General features: G+C 34.2%; 1 protein-coding gene across 5 annotated transcripts in view; it reads left to right on the top strand.

Moving 5' to 3' along the window:
* The window catches only part of PTPN4 (protein tyrosine phosphatase non-receptor type 4), a 292,305-nt gene that overhangs the window by 189,365 nt on the left and 85,351 nt on the right, over positions 1–17,589 (top strand). For all 5 annotated transcript variants that reach the window (XM_036023611.1, XM_036023614.1, XM_028533478.2 and 2 more), the window contains 2 exons: positions 7,259–7,322; positions 13,050–13,222. In XM_036023611.1, coding sequence (XP_035879504.1) covers positions 7,259–7,322; positions 13,050–13,222 — 237 coding nt within the window. The remainder of the gene's footprint in view (positions 1–7,258; positions 7,323–13,049; positions 13,223–17,589) is intronic.

Genomic DNA, 17,589 nt, shown 5'->3' with positions numbered 1-17,589 from the left:
ATTCTTTGATGACAGTGAAATTAAATTAGAAATCTATAACAATCAGATTACTAAAAACATCCAAAGACTTATTAATAAATATTTCTAAATAAATCATGAGTCAAAGAGGAAAATCATCACAAGACAAATTAGAAATAGCTTTAACAGAAATGAAAAATATAACATGAGATTTTGAGAATGCAACGGAAGTGTTTTTGAGGAAATTTTAAAACTTAAATGTGTATATTCAGTGAAAAAAATCGAAGATCAGTTGTCTTGAGTTCTCATCCTAAGAAATTAGAAAAATAAGAACAAGTATATCTCAAAGTGATAGAAGGAAGAAAAGTAATTAAATATAAAGCGAACACAAATAGAGAAAAATTAAAGTCTGTGGTTATGCTGACAGAAGATTTAAGCAATGATATCAGGAATGAAAGAGGGAACTTCACTACAGATCCTACAGTCGTTAAAAGCACAATAAAAGAATGCTATGAACAGATTTGAATATCACAAATGCATTCACAACCTAGATTAAATGGGCAAATTCCTTGAAAGACTGAATGAACAAAAGTAAATGAAGAAATAGAAATTTTGAATACTTCTGTATTAATTAAATCAACTTGTAATTAAAAACCTTTTGACCTGCAGGACTCCCTTGTCAATTTTATCAAACATTTAAGGTAAAAGTAATACGAATTTTATATAATGTCTTTTAGAAAATAAAGGAGGAAGATATTCCTTCCTAATAATTAGATATTCCATCTGATTATTACCTTAATTCTAGCACCAAAGACCTCACAAGATGAATAGTTACTTATGAACATAGATGCAGAAATCCTTAATAAAACTTAACCCAATTAAATTCAATAATAGATAAAAATAATTTATTGGACCAAATAGAGGTTATTCCAGGTTGTTTTAACATTTGAAGATCAATTAAGTACATTTAGCTTTATTATTATAATGAAGAAAAACCACATAATTGTTTCAAGTAGATGCAGTAAGAGAAATTGACAAAATTAAACATCCATTCATAATTTTTGAAATTTAACTAACTATGTAAAAGGGCATTTTGAACCCTGGCCAGTGTGGCTCAGTTGATTGGAACATCATCCTGTAACCAAAAGGCTGCAGGTTCAGTTTTCAGTCAGGGCACAGACCTAGGTTGTGGATTCCATTCCGAGTCCAGCACAGCACATACAACCCCTGGTCCAGATGCATATAATCCCCATTCGGGTTATTGATTCTCTGATCCAGGCATGTATGGGAGGTATCTAATTGATGATTCTCTCTCACATAGATGTTTTTCTCTCTCACTTTCTCTCTAAAAGCAATGAAAAAAAAGTGTCCTTAGGTGAGGATTAAAAAATAATAATAATAAAACATAAAAGGACATTTTGATTACAGACACCTGTGGAAAATCTGTTAATGTGCTAAATGGTAGAAGTGTCAATGCTTTTTATGTAAGTAACGTCAAGAAAAAGTGTTTGTTTACTCTGTCTACTTCAGCTTTATTGCAGAGGTCCCAACCAACATATTATGGCAAGAATATGAAATAAAAAGCAAACAGATTGAAAAGAAAAAAGAAAAATCGCTTTATTTGCAGATATGAGTACATATGTAGATTGACTGAAAATAAAGATAAGACATGAAAATACATGGAAATTGAACTCATAAGAAGGCTAGTGTGGTTATATTAATATATACATTGGTACAACCAATTTGCAACACTGTTTTATAGTTTCTTACAAATATAATCATACACCTACCATATGATTGAACCATTTTATTCCTAAGTTTTTACCTGAGAAATTAAAGCAAATGTGTGCACAAAGACTTGCACTCAAATTTGTCATAACTTTATTTATAATATCCAAAGCTAGAAAAAACATAAATTTCTATTATGCATTGAGCAGATAAACTAAATGCGATATATCCATAGAATGGAATACTCCTTGCCAAGAAAGAGAATTATTGAAAAACAGCAATATGGATGAATCTCTAAATAGTTAAGCTGAGTTAAAGAAGATAAAGCAGAGTACATAACCTGGTTCCATTCATATTAATTCTAGAAAATGCAAACTGTAGTCAAGGAAAGCTGATCAGTTGTTACCTTGGGGTTGGGTGGATGAGGAAATTACAGTAGTGGAAGGAATCTTTTGGCTATAATGGATATAGTCAGTCTTGATTGTTATGATTGAACAAGTATATATTTATAAAAATGTCACATCAGATTGAACACTTCAAATATGCACAATTCATTGAATGTCAAATTATACTTAATAAAATGGTTTTCAAAAGGGGAATGAAATAAACACAATAATGATAAAAGGTAACCATTAAAACAATAAAAAATAGTTATATAGTTACTATTCCAGGACAAACACATGAAACTTTGGACAAATAGAGAGCAAAAAATGTTATGACAGTGATAAATGCAAATGCCAGTTACATGTGTTACTAAAATCGTGAATGTATTGAACCCTAAAACGATGTAGATTAAGAAACTGCATTTTATATAGATTTATTGACGTATATATTGCTCACATATCATATGTTCACTTGTTAAAGTATGAAGTAATGGCTTTTAGTTTATTTACAGAGTACAATATCTCCATAACCTAATTTTGAAGCATTTTTATTTCCCCCTCAAAGATACCTTATAACCATTAAGAGTCATTCTGCATCTCCTCCTCTTCCTCCCACCCACCTCCAGCACTAAGCAACCACTAATCTACTTTCCCCAGATTTGGAATGTCCTATGCTTTATTTCTTTAAATAAACTCTTTGCCCGCTGTTATTCTAGTATGTATCTTTTTGCTGAAATCCCTTAGCTCACATAGGCTTTCATCACTACTTTTTTTCATCCTTTTTATGGAATTTATTGGGGTGACACTGGTTAACAAAATTATACAGGTTCAGCTGCACAGTTCCACAACACATCATCTGTATCCTGTTGTATCTATCAATGTGTGTGTTCATTACGCCAAAACAAGTCTCCATCCATTGCCATTTATCCCTCTATACCCTTCTCCATCTGCTTTCACTCCCCCAAGCAGTGGCCACACTATCGTTTGTGTCCATATGTTTTTTATCTCTTTTTCCCCCCAATCCCTCTATACTTCCACATAGCTGACAGCGTGCTCTTTATCTCTGGGTTGACCAGTTTTACTTGTGAGTTCTTTTGTTCATTACATTCCACATATGAGTGAAATCATATGATACTGGTCTCTTTCTTACTGGCTTATTTCACTTAACATAAATCTCTTCAGAACCATCCATGGTGTCCCAAGGGGTAAGATTTCCTTCTTTTTTACTTGTTACTACTTTTAAATCTTTGTTTCTTCTTCTCCTGAGAACTTCTTGAATGGATAGTGCTGTACTTCATAAATATTCAAACTTAGAATTACCATGAAAATACTTAGGTGATTGGGCCAGGATCCCAAATCAAGTTTTGTTAAGTGGCATTGAATCCCTTGGCCTCAAGACTTTTAGGTCTGAAGGTTAAAAATATCTGAGTATTATATAAGGTTAAAAATATGAGTTGCATATAAGAAGAAAGGCAATGTAGAAAGGTAAAATTTTAAAGTGATTGTTTTTTAATACTATATTAAAAACTTTAGAATCATTGCATAAAACCTTGAAGTCTTAACATTTTTCTCCAAATGTTGCATATTGTTTTTGTTTATTTAATTTTTTAAGACTTGTGTTTTTTTTAGTACAGTTTAAGATTCACAACAAAACTGAGAGGAAGATACAGATTTCCATCTATCCCCTCACCCCCACATCTATAGCTTTCCCCATAACAACACTCAGTTTAATGTTGCATTGTTTGCCAAGATAAAACTGACATTGGTACATCATAATCACCCTGAGTCCATAATTTACACTGGGGTTTATTCTTGGTATTACATTCTATGGCTTTGGACAAATATGCAAGTATAAATGACATACCCATCATTGTATCATACTGAGAAGTTTCATTGCCCTAGGAATCCTGTGCTCTGCCTAATCCTCTCCCCAGCTACCCTTGTCACCCACTAATCTCTTTACTTTCTCCATAGTTTTGCCTTTTCTAGAATGTCACATAGTTGGAATTAGTTTGTATCTTTTCATATTGGATTCTTTAACTTAGTGATATGTATTTATTTTTTATCCATATCTTTTCATGGCTTGATACATCATTTTTTTTAGAACTGAATAATATTCCATTGTCTGGATGTACCACAGTTTATTAATTCATTTACCTGCTGAAAGACATGTTGGTTGCTTCCAAGTTTTGGCAATTATGAATAAAACTGCTATTAACATTCATGTGCACATTTTTATGTGGACATAAGTTTTCAGTTCTGTAGGTTAAATACCAAGGAGTACAATTTCTATATGGTGTGGTATGTATATGTTCAGCATTTTAAGAAGCTACCAAATAGTCTTCCAAAGTAGCTATGTACCATGTCGCATTCCCACCAAAATGAATGAGAGTTTCTGTTGTTCCATATCCTTGTCATCCATTTGATATTTTCACTATTCTGGATTTTGGCCATTCTATAGGTATGTAGTGTTATCTTGTTTTAATTTGCATTTCCCTGATGATATTTAATGTGAAGTGTCTTTCCCTGTACACGTTTGCTAACTGTTTATCTTTTTTGGTGAGGTGTCTGTAAAGGGGCTTGGCTCATTTTTTATGGAGTTGTTTCTTTTATTGTTGAATTTGAAGAGTTTTTTTTGTATATTTTGGGTAATAGTTCTTTATCAGATGTGTCTTTTACAGATATTTTCTCCTAGTCTGTGACTTGTCTTCTAATTCATTGCCTTACACAGAGGTTTTAATTTTAACGCAGTCAAACTTATTAATTATTTCTTTAATGAATCATGTTTTTCGGTGTTATAAGGTCATCTAGATTTTTTTGGTCTTATACCCAAGGTCATCTAGTTTTTCCCAAAGTTAAATATAGGAGTTATATAGTTTTACATTTTATATTTAGGTTTCTGATGCATTTTGAGTTAATTTTTGTGAGGGGCCTAACGTCTTTGTCTAAATTTATTTATTTTTGCATGTGGATGTCCAGTTGTTCCACCACCATTTGTTGAAGAGACTGTTGTTGCTCTGTTGTATTGCCTTTGTTCCTTTCTCAAAGATCATTTGATTATAATCATGGGATTAGAATTTTGTGGATGTCTGTTTGAGTTCTCTGTTCTGTATCATTGATTTATTTTGTCTTTCACCAGTACTACACTCTCTGGATTACTATAGCTTTATAGAAAGTTTTGAACTCAGGTAGCATCAGTCCTCCAACGTTTTTTCCTGTAACATTACATTGGCTATTTTGGGTCTTTGACCTCTCCATATAAACCTTAGAATCAATTTGACAGTAACCACAAATAACTTGGTGAGATTTTTATTGGGATTGCATTGAATCTATAGATCAAAGTAGAAAGAATTGACAACTTGACAAACAATTATCAGAAGATATATCTGAATCTTCTTATTCATGAACTAAATATCCCTGCATTTATTTAAATCTTTGATTTTGTTCATCAGAGTTTTATAATTTTTTTCATATAGTTCTAATATGTAATTTTTAGATTTATACTTAAGTATTTCATTTTAGGGGTGCTAATATAAATGGTATAGTACTTTTAATTTCAGATTCCCACCTGTTTATTGTTGGTATATAGGAAAACAATTGGATTTTTTATATTAACCTTGTACCTGCAATCTTACTATCATCACTTACTACTTTCAGATTTTTTGTCAGTTCTTTTGGATCTTCTATATAGATAACCATGTCATCTGTGAACAAAGACAGTTTTATGTGTTCCTTCCCAGTCATTGTCTTTCATTTTTTTTTCTTGCCTAATTTCATCAACAGAACTTTGCATGATATTGAAAAGGAGTGGTTAAAGGGGACATCCATGCATTTTACCTGATCTTAGTGGGAAAGCTTCCAGTTTTATACCATTAAGTATGTTAGTTGCAGGGTTTTTGTAGGAGCTATCAAGTTGAGAAACGTTCCCTCCATCTCTTCTTTACTGAGAGTTTTTAATCATAACTAGGCATTGGGTTTTGTCAAGTGCTTATTCTGAATGCATTGATGGAATCTTATCACTTTTTTTTCTTTTTTAGTCTTTTGAGTTGTTGGTTGATATTAATTGATTTTCTAATGTTGAACCAGCCTCACATTTCTGGGATAAATCCCACCTGGACATTGTTAATTCCATTTCATAATATTTTATTTAGTATATTTGAATCTGTGGTTATGAGAGATATTGTTTGGTAGTTTTCTTATGTCTTTGTTTGGCTTTACTATTAGAGTAATGCTGACATCACAGAATGACTTTGGAAGTATGCCCTCTGCTTCTCCAAAAGGGATTATAAAGTATTGGTATAATGTTTCACTTAAGTGTTTGGTACAGTTCACCAGTGGACACACCTGGGCTGGTGACTTTTGGGGGGAGGTTATTAATTAAATTTATTTAATAGCTATAGTATTCCCTTCTCAACTGCTTTTTGCTTTCCACAGTTTCCATTATCTATCATCTAAAAATATTAAATGGAAAATTTCAGAAATAAACAAAACATAAATTTTAAATTGCATGCCGTTCTGAGTAGGGTGATGAAATCTTGAGCTCTCCAGGTCCATCCAGCCAGAGATGTGAATCATCACTTTTTTCAGCACCCTCACTCTACATTACCTGCTTATTAGTCACTTAGAAGCCCTCACAGTTACCAGATCTTAGTGCTTGTATTGAAGTAACCCTTATTTTACTTAATAATGCCCTCAAAAGTGCCAAAGTACTGATGCTAACAATTTGCATATGCCAAAAATAGGCCATAAATTGCTTCCTTTAAGTGAAAAGGTAAGTAGGTATAGGGAAAAAAGTATAACATAGGTAGGGATCAGTATTATCCATGGTTTCAGGCACTCACTGGGGTGTTAGAATGTATACCCTACAGATGAAGGGAGACTTCTGTGTGGGCCTATTTAGATCAAGTATTTCTTCCTATGTGAGTTTTGCCAAAGAATTGGTTTATTTCATTAAAATTATCATATTTATAGATGTAGACTTAATCATAGTATTCTTTTATTATTAGTGGTATTTGTAGTAATATCTGCGTTTTTATTCCTGTTATTAGTAATTGTGTACTTTCTTTTTTTCTTAGTCTGGCTAGACACTTACCAATTTCATTGATATTTTCAAAGATTTATTTAATTTGCTAATGTTTACATCTTTATTCAGTATTTTAAATACTTCAATTTATTCACTTTTTATCCAGGTTGAAGATTGTAAAAATTTCATTTAAGTGCAAACAGTTTTTCATTCAACTTAGAAAAGAATTGGTGAGTATTAATATAATAATTATTATAAATGAAATCTTAAATGATAAATCATTTATGACAGAACTTTTATTTCAAGTGAAAGTATTATTAATACTACTGATAACTGCCTGCTGAGTTAATTAATTCACATTTTATGACAAGGTGTATTGATTTCCCTGGTGTTTCTCTGGTTATGATTTAAAGTTCCTCTAGTTATCCATTCTACTATCTCTTTAACTTAGAAACTGATCTCAATCATGATGTTCATTATCAGTTCCCCGGGCCCCATTCATGAGGGCAGTAAGAGAGCATTTTACATGTCCTTTTTCTTATTACTACTAAATCTGTAGTGCTGCTTTTCATATATAAGCTCATTTCATTTTAGGGAACCTGAGTGTTTAGTTTGGTTTCTAGTTCATGAACATATAGTACATTTCTCTCGTATTTGTAGTGGTAATGTTCTTTTTATGTATTAAATACAGTACATTGAATTATCATGGAAAATACAGTGTTGAGAAGAATTTTATCTTGCACCTTTCTCCATTTTATCAAATTAAACAAACCTTATCCTTTGACTTAACATTATTTCTTAAAGATATTGACAAATCAATGCAGATTTTTCAAGATGGTTGTATATGTGTAAAAATGTATTCAAAATCTTAAAAAATGTATTAGACTCAGCTGCATTTTATCAGAAGACATTGATCTACTAAGTCATGATGATTCATCATTTATGCTCAGAAAATATGAAAGTTTTTTCTACAGAGTTTTTATTGAAATAGAAAAGTATGCAGACATTAGGTATAGTGCTTAATAAGTGTATGATATATAATGTTAATATGTAGAACATTACTACCACCTCAGAAGCTAGTAGTATTGCTAATAGAGATGATGCCCGCTTGCAGTCATTAATCCTTTCAAAAGGTAAACATTATTTTCATTTGTATCACGATGGATTAGTTTGTTTATTTTTGAACTTTAAAAAAAGAAATGCTATAGAATGTTCTTTTTGTTTGCTTACTTTCCCTTAGCATTGTGAAATCCATCCATGTTATTGCATGTAGCAATGGTTTATTACATTTTTATATGGTACTCTACTGAATGAATGTACCATAAATTAATTATTCATTCTTATGTTAGTGAATAATTTTCCCATTTTCAAGTTGTAGCTATTATGATTAATGCTATTTGTGGACATTTTTGTACCTTTCAAATAAATGTTTAGAGAAGTAAAATATGGTAAGTTTTATCCAGAAACTAGAGAACAAATATTTTACTTTAAATGTTTATATGCATAGATGACAGTAAAGAAGTCAACTTTTTAAATTTGTGTCCCATGACAGTACTGTTGTTATTAGTAACAAACATTTATTGTACTCTTCCTATGTGCCTGATATCAATCATATTCATATCATTTAATCCTCATAACCATTGTCTGAGGTAATGTATCACTAGGAATGTGTTTAACCTTGGGTAATATCAATAACAAAAAATGAACTAATAATTCATTTAAAGACTTCTGGCCAAGATGGAGGTGTAGATTGGTATACTGTGCCGCCTCACACAACCAAAGAAGGGCAACAACAAATTTAAAAACAAAAAACAACCAGAACTGCCAGAAAACTGAACTGTATGAAGGCCTGACAACCAAAGAGTTAAAGAAGAAACATTCATCCAGACCAGTCGGAGGGGCAGAGATGGGCAGCTGGGGTGGAGAGGATGCGAGGCAAGGTGGCAGCTGGAAAACCTGGGCTGACAAGGCAGCAGCTGGTGGATCAGGCAATCCCACATATGCATGAGGATAAACCAAGGGGGAAAACTGGGGAGTGAGACAGACTACACAACCCCGGGTTCCAGCACAGGGAAATAAAGCCTCGAAACCTCGGACTGTAAAAATCTGTGGGAGTTGAGGCAGCAGGAGAAACTCCCAACCTTACAGGAGAGCTCCTTGGAGAGCTCCACAGGATCCTAGAACATATACAAACCCACCAACCGGGAATCAGCACCAGAAGGGCCCAATTTGCTTGTGGGTAGTGGAGGAGTTGACTGAAAGCCAGCTGATAACCATGTAGGCAGCATTATTCCCTCTTTTACCCCTCCTCCACAGACAGAGGACAACATAGCCAAGTGCGTTGCCCCGCCCTGGCAAATACCTAAGGCTCCTCCCCTTTTTATGTAACAGGTGCTCTGAGACAAAAAAAAAGTATGGCCCAAATAAAAGAACAGATCAAAGTTCCAACAAAAAAGGAAGTGATGAAGAGATAGCCAGCCTATTAGATGCAGAGTTCAAAACACTGGTAATTGGGATGCTCACAGAAATGGCAGAGTATGGTTGCAAACTAAAAGAAAACATGAAGGCTATGAAAAGTGAAATAAAGGAAAATGTTCATTGGGATCCAACAGTGAAAGGAAGGAAACTGGGACTCAAATCAGTGGTTTGGAACAGAAGGAAGAAATAAACATTTAACCCAAACAGAATGAAGAAACAAGAATTCAAAAAGATGAGGAGAGGGTTATGAACCTCAGGGACAACTTTTAACATTCCAACATCCAAATCATAGGGGTGCCAGAGGGAGAAGAGGAAGAGCAAGAAATTGAAATCTTATTTGAAAAAATAATGAAGGAGAACTTTTCCAATCTGGCAAAGGAAATAGACTTCTAGGAAGTCCTGGAAGCTCAGAGAGTCCCAAAGAAGTTGGATCCAAGGAAGCACACACCAAGGCACATCATAATTACATTACCCAAGATGAAAGAGAAGGAGAGAAACTTAAAAGTAGCAAGAGAAAAGGAAAGAGTTACCTACAAAGAAGTTCCCATAAAACTCTCAGCTGATTTCTCAAAAGAAATCTTGCAGGCAAGAAGAGGCTAGAAAGAAGTATTCCAAACCATGAAAAGCAAAGACCTACTCTATCCAGCAAAGCTGTCATTTAGAATGGAAGGGCAGATGAAGTGCTTCCCAGATAAGGTCAAGTTAAAGGAGTTCATCATCACCAAGCCCATATTATATGAAATGTTAAAGGGACTTAATCTAAAAAAAAGAAGCAGCTCAAAAATATGAACAGTAAAATGATAACAAACTTACAACTATCAACAACCAAACTTAAGAAAACAAAAGCTAAAACAAACTGAGCAAACAACTAGAACAAGAAGAGAATCACAGAGATCAAGATCACATGGAGGGTTAGCAGCAGGAAGGGGGAATGGGGAAAAAGGTACAGGGAATAAGTAGCATAAATAGTAGGTAAAAAATAAACAGGAGGAGGTTAAGAACAGTATGGGAAATGGAGAAGCCAAAAAACTTATATGTATGACCCATGGATATGAGCTATGGTGAGGGGGATTCTGGTTGGGGGGAGGTGCAGGATGAAGGGGAATTAAGGGGGCAATGGTACAACTGGAATAGCATAATCAATAAAATATATTTTAAAAAATAATGGATTTATATACTACACAGGCATACCCTGCAGAATGGTGCCTTGTTAGTGTTTTCTCTTTGAAATATCCCTTTATTTTTTTTAAAAGATTTTATTTATTTATTTTTGAGAGAGAGGGAAAGGTAGGGAGAAAGAGAGGAAGAGAAACAACTCATACACACCCAGCTCGGGACCTGGCCCATAATCCAGGCATGTGCCCTGGCTGGGAATCAAACTGGCAACCTTTTGGTTCTCAGGTTAGCACTCAATCCATTGAGCCGCTCCAACCAGGGCAATAGAATCTACTTATCCCAGTTCCATGTTTTCTATATCTGTTTTTTACAATACAGGCGGGAAATTTTTGTTACATTCCCAATACAGTTGGTAAAACATTAAAATCACATGTGGACTTAAAGTGTCAAAAAAAGGAGAGCATAAAGGCATCTAAGATTTTGCTTCCACTGAGAACAATTACTACAGTCATACTCTGAGACATTCACTGTCATTTTTCATTGTTTGTGATATGTGATACAGCATGTAACTATACTTGTTAATGCATGCAAAGCAACTCTTAAGCAGAATTAAGAATTCTCTGGTGATCAAAAAGTGATATTTTAAGTATATTATCTTTTAACATGGTAATTTAATACTTATACATGGGCATTTTATTGTATTTTAGTTATGGAAAATATCTTCATGACCTTCTGATCGGCAAAGATTTCTTTTAACAGGACATAGAAGGAAAACTACCTTTAAAGAAACATTTAATAACTTGGATTGTGTTGAAATTGAGAACTGTATTCATGAAAAGACATCATTAAGAAGAGAATCAAGTATTACAGAATATGTATATAACACACACACCACATCCTTGGTTGTATATCCAGCAGAATCCAAAAATATGCTAGTGGCTTCATGGACACTGCAAAAATGAGGATATCCACATGACCAGTGACATGAAAAGATGTTGAACCTCACTAGTCATCAGGGAAGTACCAATTATAACCAAAATGTGTACTTCTTTTCATCCACCAGAATAGTTTGATGAAAAGATTGCTAAAATCAGTAGTGAGTTCATGGAACACACACTGCTGGTGGGAGGCAGCATATGTATATATGCAACCATTTTGGAAAACTGGGCATTATCCACTGAAGGTGAACACAATGCATATCTTATGATTCAACAACAGAAACATATACTTACGTGCATTAGACAACATGCAGGAGTATATATGGCAATATTTATTCATGTCCAAACTGAAAACATTAAGTGTTTGTCAATAATAAATGGGTAAATAATGATACATTCATATGCTAGAATACTATGTAGAATGAAAAGGAGTGAATTACTTCTTTGTGACTATATGGATGAATATAGAAATATAATATTGAACCAAAGTCAGACCTAAAGATACATATGTATGATTTCATGTATCCAAGGTTCAAAAAACAAGGTAATGTGATAGGAAGGGGAGACAATGGATACTTCAGAGGTGCTAATAATGATCTGTTTCTTGATCTGGTTGGAGGTTAAATGGTTGCATTCATTGTGTGAAAATCAGAGCTGTATGCTTATGACGTGTGCCTCACTATGTATAGCTGACTTCAGTGAAGCTTTTTAAATAGTAATTTTTGCCAAACTTATAGAGAAAAATTAAAGAGATGCTTCTATTCTGTTGCTCAGTTTTAAATTTGAGTTTCATTAGTATTTAAAAATGCTGAATATTTTTACTTATTTAACCCTTGAGTGGTCATGTGGATGACAACAGTCATCCATGCAAAATAATTGTCAGTTTTAATCCAAAGTCCATCTTTCTCACAGAAGTTACTTAGATGATTATCAATAAAATTTTTTTTTTAATTTGTTCATTTAATTTTCTACTTTTAAAGTAGATGACCAATGTCATCCAGGCTACCCTCTCATGCTCCATTGAGAAGTGCGACCACTTCAGGGTTAATACCTAGAGAGATTTGTAAGCTTAGAAATGTTATTAAAAGACATGATGATATATCTTAAAGTTAATTTATGGACCAGGAAAATATTTTGAAACAATTATAGCTAGTGAATTTTTTAAAAAGATGTATTGATTTTTAGACTTATTTTTATGTTCTAAAGTAAAGCTCCTAAGAATTGTAATATTACTGAATGAGATCCACATTTTACAAACTTTTACCTTTATTCTGCTGCTTTTTTTTTTTTTTTTTTTTTTAATAACAACAACAACAAACCCTAGGGTGATTAGTGTTTGTAAGGCTACAATATCTGTGAAAAGTGGATGAAATGGAGTATTTCTTGATATTTTTCTGGGTATTCTCTGCTTTTATTTTTTTACAGCTTGAATCTAGAGAAACCTTGTTGGGATTTAATATGGTGAATTACAGAGCATGCAAAAATTTGTGGAAAGCATGTGTAGAACATCACACATTCTTCCGTTTGGACAGACCACTTCCACCTCAAAAGAATTTTTTTGCACATTACTTTACATTAGGTTCAAAATTCCGGTACTGGTAAGTATTGCTTATGGATTAATGTTCTATTGCTAGAATTTTATTCCCTTTAAATTAAAGGTATAGTTTATTGAACCATAGAATTTTTGTTACTCATACATATCTAGTGAATTAAAATCTCCATGTCTATATCAGCACAAAGCTCTGTTGGTTCTTGTGATACAACCAGATTAGAAACCAGTTCTACTGACTTTATTCGGTTCATTATTTTCTGAAGCCAACGATATTTGATTTCTTATATTCTAGAAATGTTATCATTTCCATTGTGTTTTTATTAAATATTTTCAAGAAAACTTCTTTGTTCTAAGACACCTTTATTTTATTTGTAAAAACTAAGCTATATTATGCATAAGCATATTATTACTTTGCTTTTTAATGTGCTAGTTATGCAACCCTTTATTGTAAATCATACAAAATCAGATTTAATCATAAACAATAACCCCAGTTTCCTTTTCCTAAAATTGTCATATTATTTATTCATAATAGGTTTTTTCCCCTGAAGGCAATAATATCTGTGGGTAAGTTCTAACTAGAAAAAATAATAGCATCAAACTCTAGTACAAGATATTTTAGGATATTTTATTAAAAATACATGCCCTTCCTTCCCTTCACAAAAGAAGTAGTAAAAGTAGCCCCGAAATTCAATAGCAACACAACAGAATTAGGAAAAATTGTTTTTTAAATTTATAGTTGTTCAGTTACAGTTGTCCCTCCTTTTTCCCCACTGCTCACCCCTACCCTGTCACCCTCCCCCACTCTCACAGTCAATCCCTCCCCCATTGTTGCATGTCCATGAGTTTTCTGTTTGTGTTTCTTTGATTGCTCCTTTTATTCTTTCCCCCGTTACCCCCTCCCACCTTTCCTCTGGTCACTGTCAGTTTGTTCTTTATAGAACCAAGTCTTTGGTTCTATTTTGCTCATTTGTTTGTTTTATTAAGTTCCACTTATAGGTGAGATCATATGGTATTTGTATTTCACCACCTGGTTTGTTTCACTTAGCATAATGCCCTCCAGATCCATCCATGCTGTTGTGAAGGGTAGGAGTTCTTTCTTTCTGCTGCATAGTATTCCATTGTGTAAATGTCCCACAGTGTTTTGATCCACTCATTTACTGATGGGCACTCAGGCTGTTTCCAGCACTTGGCTATTATAAATAATGCTGCTATGAACATTGGGGTGCACAGGTTCTTTTGAATTGGTAATTCAGGATTCTTAGGGTATAGTCCCAGCAGTGACATTGCTGGATTGAAAGTTCCACTTTTAGTTTTTTTGAGGAAAGAATTAGGAAAATTTAACCACAAAAATGACACAGCAGATTTTTAAGTGGCTTGGTGTCATGTTTAACTCCTCTAGCACCTTCCTAAAAGCAATATTGGTAAAAGTAAGGTGGTGGTACTTACAAATTTAAAGATAAATATAGTATTAGATAAAAGGTGAAAGTCAAGGAAAAATTTAAGAAGCATTATCTGTTGGTACTGCATCTCAGCAGACAAAAGAAATCTCCAGTGAGACAGCAGTGCAGACTGTAAAGGTACTCCCTTAATAAACTTAACTCCAAACTAAGTGATTCCTAGAGTTATTATACAAAGACTACACTTATCTCTAGCAGAACTCTTTCTTCCTTGGAGAAAATGGCCTAGTACTGGCAGATTTTACAGCTTTATTGAGGTATAATTGACATACAATAAGCTACCATATTTAAAGCTTTAAAATTCATGTCTGGAGATAGATATATCTCAATTAATCCATGGCTGTTCAAGATATCAAGCATATCCACCCAAAATCTTCCCCCAGATCCCTTTATAGCCCCTTTCTTTCACCCTTCTTTATACCTATACAACCACCAGTCTGTTTTATTTATATATATCTTATATATACATACATGTAAGTGGTTTGTTTTTCTAGGGTTTTATGTAAATTTAAGAATGTATATTATATATTCATTTTAACCTGGCCTCTTTTACAAAGCATAATTATTCTCAAATTGATCCATTTTGTTGCACATATGGATAGCTCATTTTTTTTAATTGTATAGTGGTTAGTATTCCATTGTATAGATGTACTACAATTTGTTTATCCCTTCACTTGTTTATGGATACCAAGTGGTTGTTTCCCCATTTATTTGGGTTGTTTCCAAGTTTGGACTACTACAAATTAAGCTACTGAGAATATTCATGTAGAAATATTTGTATAGATGTTTGCTTTAATTTCCCTTGATTAAACACCTAAAAGAGGAAAAGCCAGATTATGTAGTACATGTGTAATTTGGAGAAACTGCCAGTAGTTATTTTTAAAGGAGTTTGTACCATTTTATGTTCCCACCAGCAAAATTTTTTTGTTTTGTTTTGAAATTGTATTTTATTATTTATGCTATTACAGTTGTCCCAATTTTCCCCCTTTGGTCTCCATTAATCCAGACCCACACCCACACCCTCAGGCCATCCCTGCACCATTGTCCCTGTCCAAGGGTCAGGCACATATATTCTTTGGCTATTGTATTCCCTGTGGTGTACTTTACGTCCCCATGACTATTCTGTAACAACCAATTTGTACTTCTCAATCCCCTCACCTTTTTCACTCATTGCCCCAACCCCACTTCTATCTGGTGACCCTCAAAACATTCTCTTGTTTATATGATTCTGTTTCTGTTCTGCTTTTCGTTTATTTTGTATTTTAGATTCAATTGTTGATAGATATATATTTATTGCTATTTTATTATTCATATCTTTGATCTTCTTAAAGAAGATCTTTTAACATTTCATATAATACTGGTTTGGTGATGATGAACTCCAACTTTTTCTTGTCTAGGAAGCTCATTGCCCTTTCATTCTACATGATAGCTTGCTAGGTAAAGTAATTTGGTTATAGGTCTTTGCTTTTCATCACTTTGAATATTTCTTGGCAATCCCTTTGATCCTACAAAGTTTGTTTTCAGAAATCAGTCTTGACAGTCTTATGCAAGCTCCCTTTTGGATAACTACTTTTCCTGATTTTAAGATTCTCTTTTTGTCCTTAACCTTTGGCATTTTAATTATGATGTGTCTTCATATGGATCTCTTTGGGTCTCTGAGCTTCCTGGACTTGGATGTCTATTTTCTTCACCAAGTTAGGGAGGTTTTCTGTCATTATTTTCTCAAATAGGTTTCCAATTTCTTGCTCTCTCTCTTTTCCTTCTGACACCCTCATGATGCGAAATGTTGGTATGCTTGAAGTTGTCCCCAGAGGCTCCTTACACTGTCCTCATTTTTTTTCCTGGATTCTTTTTTCTTCTTGTTCTGATAGGATATTTTTTACTTCCTTATGTACTAAATCGCTGATTGGACTCTCAACTTCACCCACTCTACTGTTGATTCCCTGTAATTTTTTCTGTTGGAGTTTGGTTCTGTTCTTTCATTTGGGCCATGTTTCTTTGTCTCCTCATTTTAGCAGCCTCCCTATGTTTGTTTCTACATATTAGGTAGAGCTGCTACAACTTCCTGCCTTGGAGAGTGACCTAATGTAGTAAGTGTCCTGTAGGTGCCAGTGGCACAGTTTCCCCTGTCACCCAAGCTATATACTCAAGGTGTGCTCACCATGTAGGCTGAGTATACCCTCCTCTTATAGTTGAGTTTTTATTGTCGGCACGTTAGTGGGAGGGATTTACCCAGACCCATGAACTGCAAGGACAGGCTGTGACCACTGACCACCCACCTCTAACCACTATGGAGAATCATCTGTACAGGTGTTACTGAATAGCAGCTGAGGTCCTGCTGTCTGCTCCCACCCTCTAGGCAAAATTCCAGAGGCAGAGGTTTGGTGAAAAAGTAAAGGAGTCTTGATTCAAAACCTACAAAATTTTGAAGAACAGCTTTTCATATCCATTAGTCACTCAAGCCTATCAACTAAGGCTGAAATCTTTACCTCTCTGGTTCCCCTTATCATTCCCCCTGTTGGTTTTTAATTATCTATTTCTGTAGGGTTAGTTTACAAACTAAAACAACATAATATACAAAACTACACAATTTTGGAAAAATGACAGGCCTCTGCCTAAAAGCTCATCTATACAGGGGGCCCCAAACCCCAGGCTGTGGACCATTACCAGTCCATGGCCTGTTAGAAACTGGGCTACACAGCAGGAGGTGAGTGTCAGGCAAGCAAGCAAAGAAGTTTCATTCATATTACCTCCTCAGCTCTGCCTGCTGTCTTGGCAGTGAGAGGATTACCTCCTGAGCTTCGTCTCCTGTCCCTCCCCCATACCCACATGCTTGGAAAAATTGTCTTCCAAGCTTTGTGCCAAAAAGGTTGAGGACTGCTCCTCTAGAAAACCCAAAGAAAACCTTGTCACCCTCTGCCAGGCTACTCCTAGGCTGCCCCCTTTCTCTCATTTA

This window comes from Phyllostomus discolor, chromosome 4 (assembly GCF_004126475.2).
Source record: "Phyllostomus discolor isolate MPI-MPIP mPhyDis1 chromosome 4, mPhyDis1.pri.v3, whole genome shotgun sequence".
NCBI classification, from domain to species: domain Eukaryota; kingdom Metazoa; phylum Chordata; class Mammalia; order Chiroptera; family Phyllostomidae; genus Phyllostomus; species Phyllostomus discolor.
Note: the sequence above shows the minus strand (reverse complement) of the source record. Positions and strands in the feature narration are given on the sequence as shown.